This window comes from Necator americanus, chromosome V (genome assembly GCF_031761385.1).
Source record: "Necator americanus strain Aroian chromosome V, whole genome shotgun sequence".
Taxonomy (NCBI): domain Eukaryota; kingdom Metazoa; phylum Nematoda; class Chromadorea; order Rhabditida; family Ancylostomatidae; genus Necator; species Necator americanus.
Genome location: NC_087375.1, coordinates 33,563,051 through 33,572,433, shown reverse-complemented (window position 1 = coordinate 33,572,433; position 9,383 = coordinate 33,563,051). Strand labels below are relative to the sequence as shown.

Sequence of the window (9,383 nt, the reverse complement as noted above, 5' to 3'; positions counted from 1 at the left end):
GCGCCAGAAAAGTGCAAAAGGATTCAGATGGATCTCACATCGTACTAAAACCTCGCGGTGCAGAAGTGCCGCGCAATAACTCCAAGTGAGTTTGTCAAGAAGTGAATGAAATAGTTTTATCTCCGCGAAAGCTGCTGAGTTGTGCTTCACCACTATGTACTTCATCGTATGTCTATTCCCACAGAACGTTTCCTTCACCAGGTTGGTAAATCTTTTTTTCATGAATTGGAAACAAAAGTGAACTCCCGCTTAAGTAGTAGCCAACAGTTTACATGGCATGAAATGAGACCTTATGTTGATCAGTACGATGATGACGTTCATGTAACTTTATGTTAGCATATTCTTCTTTTCTAATTGTCTTCTCTAATCGGTGTGAAAGAGAAGGAAATCTCATGCTTCGAATTGTGTTTAAAAATTATTACAGTATCGAAGTAATATATGTAGGTGTAAAATCAAGTTACGATATTCTCGAAAGATCCATGAAATCATCACTTCATTAAATCATCATTTTATAAATGGTAAAATTTCTGGGAAAAAAGAGCAGAGGAAGCGTCATTAGAAAGAATAGAAATTAAATTTTATGGAAAATGTCACATTTAATTTCCATTGATCAGTGAAGAAAGACCATTCAATATGACGGGTTAGGAAAACATCAAGAGAGACGTTTAAATGATTACCAAAGAACTATTATTGCTCAAGGTGGTTTAAGAGATACCCTAAAAGGAAGAAAACCATCAGTGAGTAAATCATTTTAGGAACTGTTTGTGGCAACAGACAGCAAAAAAAACGGCCATTACAACTAGAGAACTTACAAGGGCCGATTAAACAGAACAAACTGCAGAAAACCAGAAATAAACAAAGAAACTGCAAGAAGAGTATTGCTTGTACAAATAATTATTCACTGTTTTACAGTTCAGTATACTTTAAACGATTTTTCATAAATTTTTGAAATGATTTCTCGATCAGCCTCTTTTGGCGTGATTGCAATATTAACAACTGAATTCACTGCAGCAGTTGAGAGTTTGTCTGGAAAGTCGAGAGGAATAAAAATCCAGCAACGAAAGCAATCGAACCAAAAAACCCACCAATGTCGGAGAATTTGAATCCCATCGCTTCGAGACCATTTGGGACTTGGAAGTCTCGCATGAAACTGCGTAGTTCGTCGCAAAGTTTGCCGGCGATGTAGCTGTCGCTTGCGTTGGACTGAAAATGTGCTGCATATGTAAGGAGTCAATGGTATCCGTTGCTTTATTATGCAAAAAAATCGCTGATAGTACGCTTTATTTGAACGATAAGTTGAAGGTTGAAGAGGACCACTCGACTAGCGCGATTTCTTATTAAACGTGCTTCATAAAACTGTAAGAAGTCTTTCTCTCCTTACGCTTTTTTTTCCAGAAATTAATACTTGACTCATATATCGCATATCAATTTAGTACGAGAAAGAACTAGACAAAATAGAAAACTAAGTGAGTGTGCAACACTGTAGTCGGAAAATGAAAGCTGACAAATCGTCGCAAGGAAATAACAGATGGTAAGGAAATTTCCAATGATGCAACTCCTATTGTAGCAACAAAAGTGAAACATTAAAACTGTGTTTATGTTTTCTTGTCATGCCAACGAGATTTTGGTGAAACTTTATAACTGGCCTTGCGACAAGTTCCCCTTATCAAGGTTTTTAAAATGTTTCGAGGTCTTTGATGCTATGCATATCCCATCAAACTCGTTCTCTCTTCTTGCCAGACCTCTATGTCGTTCTAAATACACTACGCAAGAACTCCAGAAAAGAAAATAAACTTACCAGTCTTGCCGAAAAGGGGGCTGGTGAACCACCGCCCTCACAGATTGTCACCCAAGATGAATGAGGTTTAAGCACTGAGCAGTATCCTTAAGTACTTGTTTCTGGCTAGTGTTAAGCAACTCCATACGGGAGTTGCTTAACACTAGCAACCTCATAGCTCACAGAGTGTCACGAACGGCATAAAGTCATCACTAATTGATGAGCACTAATTTATGTTTTTCATCGATGGATTACAGACGGAAATCCAGAATGCTTCCAAGATACTTTCCACTAGCATGCTAGCCTGCCCAGCACATATTTCTTTCTCGTGGGCTTACATCGTACACTTTATTTCAAACTCATTTCCATCATGTTTCTCATTCTTGTGGCGTACTAATGATGTGTTTCCACAGCTTTTACCCAGTCAAATGCTGTATGCAATGGTTCAGATTTTTTCTAAAGTAAAAATAGCTACAAACATAGCAATTTCAATCTCCGATTCTTTAACTGCTGCGACAAATCGGGTTCTTTTGCAAACACAGCTGCAAGATGCTGTTGTACCAGTGAGCATTTCTAACGACAACATCAAGCAACACTTGGTTCGTAATGGAGTCTACGATAGGCAATGTGCATCGGAGTGTTGCTGTGCTTGTTTGTCCATTCGTAAAACTTTGAGACTGCGCGAAGATAGGCGTAGTCTACCAGACAGAATGCCTGACATACAGTGACATCTATATTGGAAAAACTGGAGTAATGCTGACCCTGCGTACAAAACAGCAATTTTACTTGTAAAAGGCGCGGAAACATGATGACACCATTAAAATGCCACAAGAACAACAATGATGGAAATGAGTTTGAAATAAAGTGTACGATATTAGCCCTCGAGAAAGAAATAACTGCCACGATGGCACTGGAAGCATTTTGGATTTCCGTCAGTAATCAATCGATGAAAGACATAAATTAGTGCTCATCAATAAGTGATGAATTTATGCCGTTCGTAACACTCTATGAGCTATGAGATTGTCCCATATGGAGTAGCTTAACACTAGCCAGAAACCAGTGCTTAAGGATACTGCTCATTGCGTAGACCTCATTCGTTTTGGATCACAATCTGTGAGGATACTGTTCACCAGTCTATTCGGCAGGACTGGTCAGTTTATTTTTCTTTTGGAGTTCTTGCGTAGTGTACTTAGAATGACGTAGAGGCTTGGCAAGGAGAGAGGAAGGGTTTGATGGGATACGCATAGCATCAAAGACCTAGAACCATTTTCAGGACCTTGATTAGGCGAACTTGTCGAAACGTCAGGCCAATTATAAAGTTTCACCAAAATCTCGTTGGCATAACAAGAAAACATTAATGCAGTTCCCTATGTAGAGGTTTCAAGAAGAAAGGACTTCGAGATCGTCAAAACATTAGACTTTTAGTACTACCTCATTCGCGTTAAAAATGCAAAAGGAGGCCAACATCATGAATTCAAAAAAAAAGTGAAAATAATAAACCTACCGGGACATCTGCGCCCAACTGCCTAGCAGCTTGTGCATGCCTTTCCGGACACGATGAAGTGAGAAATTCGAAGTCAGCCACGGCAGTAGTTACAACTGATAAACCGTGAGGAATAAGTGGTTTCGTCTCCGGATAGTCTTTATCAAAGTAGGATTTTCCTTGAGAACTGAAAAAAAACAACTCTGGTTTTTGAATCATTATTATTAAAGTTAAATTTTCCACTCCAACTTTTCCGACTTCCATTTCAGTTACCAATTACAAAGCGCGATAGAAAAAGAATACCTAATGGGATAACTCAGTCCGTGGCAAATATGCACTCCTGCATTCCCAAACCCAACACCAGCAAAAGTACTGGCTAACAGCATGTGCTCCCTAGCCTCCTCATCGGAGCTGTCCGCTACACTACGACGGAAATACTTACCCATAATCTAAAAGAATGACAAGTTTTAGAAGAACGCTAACTATTGAAGGAAAATGAGTAAGAAGTGAGAAGGAATCAAAAGTATCCGAATCAAGCTACCCTAAGGGCTTCCATGCTCCACACATCGCTAATGGGATTGGATCCTTGATAAAGGGGCCTTAGCTCCGGTCGAGCAGGACGAGGAGATCGCTTAAAAAAGTATGTTGAGACTTAAAATCAGTTAAGATAACACAGGAAATGCAAGAAGCTCCGTGATTACCTTGTGATAAGGAAGAGCTGTGTAGCTCTCAAGCGCATGACACAACACATCAAAACCAGAATAGATCGCTACATTCCGAGGCATGCTGAACAGTCACTCTCATGGAAGTACTAAGTACGAAGTAAGTAGAAGTACGAACTGTTATTTACGAGATCAAAAAAAAAAATCCTACGGACCTTTTTATGTTATCCGGATCAACAATCGCTAGTAGAGGTTTGATACACCTTTGTCGAATTCCAGACTTACACTGGTGCTTGGGAAGGTCCATGATAGCCGCACCTAAAAGTCGGAGAGAAAGAAAATGTTACTAACTAACTCACCTTACAACCCTTAAAAGATATGATTCCGGTAGTTGTTTAGGTCTGGAAGAAAGCCACACAAACAAAGAAGCGAAAGTGTACAAGCCGGTAGTGCGACCTTCCATCCTACAGTGAGCAAAGATGCCAAGAAAAAAAAAACAAAAAAAAAGAAAAAAGGTAGTCTGGGTAAAATGTAGTTTGGGGAATGGGAGAGGAGGAGGCACTCAATGGCGTCCTTATTTCTGGAAGGAAATATCTAAACTAGTCGGGGCCCAAGACCTAAGTATTGGTCTTAAAGGATGTAGGATCTATGACATGTAAGCTAAGGTTACTAAGAGAAGAAAAGTAAGATGGAGCGTCCAGAAATAAGGGCGGCACCGAGTGTCCCCGCCCAACTACATTTTCTCCTGAAGTCTTTCGTCTGAAAATCGACGAGCAAGTTCTCTTAAGTTCTGGATACCTGTTGTTTCACTACCGGTTCCTGCTGTTGTAGGAACAGCAATCAACGGAAGCATAGGCTTCTTAGGTACAAGATTCTTCCCAAAAGGTGGACATACGAAGTCGTAGAAATCCGCTTCCGGATTGGAGCAATATAAAGCGGCAGCCTTAAATTGGATAGCCGAATAGTTAATCACTCACATGAGAGCAGAACATTTCAAAAGACATGGACGCGGAACATGGAAGACATGGACATGGACGCGGACCAGAGAACAAGAACATTGCCTTAGTGGTGTCAATAACGGATCCTCCTCCGACAGCTACGAAAGAGTCGCAACCGACGTTACGTGCGAAGTCCACCGCTTTCAGCATACCTTTAATAGAATATAAACCTATGTTTCGTTGAGGTTTAAGAACACTTTCTGACAGAACCTGCACGTATCTACGCTAATTTGACAAGCTGTTCTCATTACAGTAGCCGAAGTATAGTAGGGTCGAAAGGTCGACATGAAGCACGTTTCATTTGCGTAAGGGGCTGCGCTCGAAGCGGCTCGGTGGTGAAGCTGACTGCTTCATGTCGTTTTTACCTTATTCTACGATTTTTTTTTTCATGGAAGATGTAATTTCGAGCGGAAGATGGCATGTTTGTGATCTGGGCATGTATGGCATGTTTGTGATCCGGGTCGAAGAACTTTGCGTTTTCGGTGTTTTGTCTGCGATTTCTAAATGTTTGGATAATTAACATGTTTTTGTTCCAGACCCACTAATGAAAAAGAGATGTTCTTGAAGTGTGTTACGAGGAATCTGATTGTGAAGATAAAAACCATGAAGTTGTATAACAATGTTGCCTCACTTAGCACTCGTTAGCATATTTGAATTATTTCGGTTTATTTTGTATCTTCCATGAGATTTTAACAGCGGGTGCCCGTTATCCCCTATGTCGGATCGGATTCGGGTGAACGAAACGCCACTTCGGGTCCCACGTGGGACCGTGCTGCACGCGTTGTATGTATGTATGCAAGAAGCTCCGTATATCTTGCAGGTAAACAATGTTCAATCAAACATGTTAGTAATCACGTGGGACAAAAAGAGTTAGACATCACGTTTCAAGAACTCCAATTTTCAAACGCATTCGAAAACATGAATACTCCGTCTATACATACGAACGAATATATACGAATACATTCGAAATGTCGAATATTCGAAATACTAGCGAGAAGAATTAAATGGAATCTTCCCAAGTTATAAAAGTAAAAGGATAAGGTGTCTAGTGTTAATCAAACCGTTTGGGAGCCGTCAACGCATCTACTTCAATTCAGAGTTGTTTAGGGTTTACGAACGGGTGTCTAGCTCATACAATGACTTGCGGTTGGTAGCCAATCTAGTGTGATACTGATTTATAGTTGGGTCAAAACGACATGAAGCACGGATCGTTGCGCAAGCGGCCGCGCTCGGAAGCGGTGCGGAGGAGATAGCGGTTGGAATCGATGTGGGACCATGGCGAACTGCAGAGTTGTGTGGCGGTAGCGTGGATCCTTACACGATCCCAACCGCTATGCTCCACCGCTCCGCTTTGAGCGCAGCCGCTTGCGCAAATGTCCGTGCTCCATGTCGTTTTGACCCGGCTATATCTATTCCGGAGAGATGAACGGTTTGGTTGGCGCTGGTGCGGAATCGAACTTCCGATCGATCATGCTGCACCCACAACCGTGCCAACTGCTGCAAACGGAAACTTTTACCGACTGCGCCACACCGCCCAATTTTAGGTTATAGTTGGAGTTAATAAAGCAGCAAATAAATTAGCAGACTAGTGGAATAAATAGAATTTTAAACTTACTCTCATCGGTTGGTTCAATTAAAACATCATCGAAGACTGTGTACTTCACACCAAGTGATTGCAATGATTGAGCAACACTTCTGAAAAGATTTTTCTTTGAAGCATGACTTTTTCATTATTTGAAAGTAAAACACAGTTTCTGTGGACTTACTTAAAACCTGCGGTGTTAATGACGTTCTTGTCTGTAACCACCAACGTATGCTTCGATCCTAAGTTCCGTATATCGTAGCCAATCTCGGATGTTACACCTTTTCCAAAGCGAATCGTTGAGCAAATCATCTCAAAAGCGTGATCCGTGCCTGCTGCAAAACCGACCAGAATATAAACGCGTCACATGCACATGAAGCTCAGTACAGTCGCGTAAGCGGTTGCACCCAGTGAGCGGCCCAGTGGAGTTAGCGGTAGGAATCGTTGTGGGACCATCACGGACCTAATGAGTGATGTTAGCAAAGGTCCAGCAAGGAGATTTTTCTCTGAAGAAATGATGCAAATTTTTTTTTATTGGAATTAGATAGTCATAACCGCCGACAATGCCGTTTGTCCAGACAACGCGCTTTGGATTGGATCAGCGCCGAAGGTAGAGGTATTGCTCGCTAGGCAGAGAAAGTGCACGAGTTGCTACTTACGCGTCACTGTCGTCCTGGTAAACACATGTACTGGCGACTACAATTCCTGCGATAATTCGGGTACTTTTATATGGTACTGTAGCTGTACTGTAGCTTGTTATGGGCAGCATACCACGAAATTGACGATGTTAGGATCTTTCCACGAACAGATAGGATCAGTGGCGTAGATTACGAGCGTTTGGGTGACACTCATTTTTTCTTGGTCGTCCTGAAAAATGGTGTGGGAGACCGCCTTCGCATTTCCTATTAGGCATCCTATAACGCATCGCTCCTATGTACGCGCCGCCCTACCCAAAAAGAACCAGCTGATAGGCTGATGAAGGGGATAGACCGCATACGAAGGTGGTGTTATAAGGTATCTCGTAGGAAAACTTGAATTTGAACGCCGTTTCCCACGCTGTTTTTCACGACGTTTAGGGGGAATTTAGAGTGAACACGTTCGTATTCGTAATCTACATCTTTGTCCTTTCGTGAAGAGACACCAAGAAACGTCAACTTCGTCTGGTTTTATACGCACGATTGTATTTATAAATCGGTTAGTTAATTAATTATACCTTAGGTTTTTGTATAGATTATTAATTAAGTACAGTTAATTTAAATATGGCTCCTGATCATCGTAAAACTCTTCAGACTTGTACTAACCGACGGAAAAAACGCTCTGAATCATAGCAGTTTTGAAAATTGGAAAAACGGACCACCAGTTCCCCCTCCACTTAGCCGTGCCACAGACAGAGGCGATGGATCGTGGCAGTGGTGTGGGCAAACACCGCCCATCACCTGTGACATCTTTTGAACGAAGCCGAGAGCGAATCTTTTCGACATCTGAACAAAAAATTTACGTTTCTAGTGAAAATTTATGAGAACTGAAGAAATTAACAACATTTAATACGAAGAAACATTTCATTTCATTTGATTGGAGGTTTGTAAATCTCTTCCAGATTTCTTTCCTTAAATTTTTGATAGGTACTGACTTTCGTTAATGTGACACATAGAGATGTATAAGTGTAGATCTATGTGTACGGGATTTTGTTTTTTTTTTCTTTCAGAACCCATCAAAGGTCCCTCCTCTACGCAATAAACCACGGGATCTACCATCATCGAGCGAGGAAAAAACAACGTGGTTACGATCTCACCATAAATTTAGGATTGGGACTGTACGTACGGCTTTTATAATCATAATCATTGATTTTAATCGTATGAATAAAATGAATGATGTGTGATGAATAGAATGGAAGAATGCATTCATTTTTTTTTTCAGACAGATCTATCCCGAAAGAAACAAAAAAAACGCACCAAGAAGTTACGGAACAATTTTTGGAGATCAAATTTTGATATCATTAGTGGAATAGAATCTCAAACACCCATTCGATAGTTGGTTTTTTGAAATCTATTTTTAGATTTTTTTTTTCGATAAACATAAGTACGTAATCTCTGCAGTCGAAAATTCTAGCTTTTTCAATAATAAAAATATGAAAGAAAAGTATCGAGAAATTAGTGGGAAAGAAATCCTAAAATAACTCCAGTTGAATTTTTTTTTTCAGATTTTCTAAAACAATTACAGATTATAGTTCTAGAAAATGAAGCGTTTGAAAATATAACACTGGCAGAAACTGGAACTTGGATGTTTCACTTGATCAAGGTTTTTTTTTCTCAGCAACATCGTGAATTGATAGTAATTCGGTATTAACGAGTAGACCATTCCTACACTTTTTTTCCCCAACATTTGATTTTAAAAAAATATTCACTCAAAAAAAAACATTGAACACTTGTGCTCCTAATAATTCGACTGAAAGTATTGTTATTGGATTAGACTGGATTTTTCATCCCACTATTTGGTAACATTAATAGAAAAATTTTAAAAAAATCATAAAAGAACAAGTAAAGACGAAAAACTCAAACTTAGAAAAGAACTAAACACTTATTTGGAACAAATAATGAAAAGAAGATGAGAGTAAGAACGATGCAGAACAATACTCCTAGCATCAATGATAACGTCTGTTCGGCTACAATCAATAAATGTCACCATCGGATAAAGATAACCTAGTGACCTTTGTGCTGCTGATGATGACCGATCCAAATATCCACATGCTCTATGATCCTAGTTTTCCATGGATCTGCTACATGAATGTATTTTGAGCGAAGGCAACATAGCGCAAACCGGACGATATTGGAACCTCTCCACAAACACGATAAAATACGGCTGTAGATCACAAATATGAGAG

At 40.1% G+C, this 9,383-nt stretch overlaps 1 protein-coding gene across 2 annotated transcripts in view; it reads right to left on the bottom strand.

The window, feature by feature from the left end:
* The window catches only part of RB195_016025 (uncharacterized protein), a gene marked incomplete at both ends in the record, with an annotated part of 13,923 nt that extends 4,675 nt beyond the window's left edge, over positions 1-9,248 (bottom strand). The window contains 13 exons of one of the 2 annotated variants that reach the window (XM_064207000.1): positions 923-1,026; positions 1,086-1,203; positions 3,282-3,447; positions 3,564-3,709; positions 3,802-3,891; positions 3,962-4,046; positions 4,138-4,240; positions 4,721-4,865; positions 4,984-5,072; positions 6,536-6,615; positions 6,687-6,837; positions 7,857-7,983; positions 9,210-9,248. In XM_064207000.1, the coding sequence (XP_064062879.1) occupies positions 923-1,026; positions 1,086-1,203; positions 3,282-3,447; positions 3,564-3,709; positions 3,802-3,891; positions 3,962-4,046; positions 4,138-4,240; positions 4,721-4,865; positions 4,984-5,072; positions 6,536-6,615; positions 6,687-6,837; positions 7,857-7,983; positions 9,210-9,248 (1,443 nt within the window). Of the gene's footprint in view, positions 1-913; positions 1,027-1,085; positions 1,204-3,281; positions 3,448-3,563; positions 3,710-3,801; positions 3,892-3,961; positions 4,047-4,137; positions 4,241-4,720; positions 4,866-4,983; positions 5,073-6,535; positions 6,616-6,686; positions 6,838-7,856; positions 7,984-9,209 lie in introns of those variants that run through there. The other variant, XM_064206998.1, reaches the window with a different exon arrangement.
* Between the last annotated feature and the right edge of the window lie 135 nt (positions 9,249-9,383).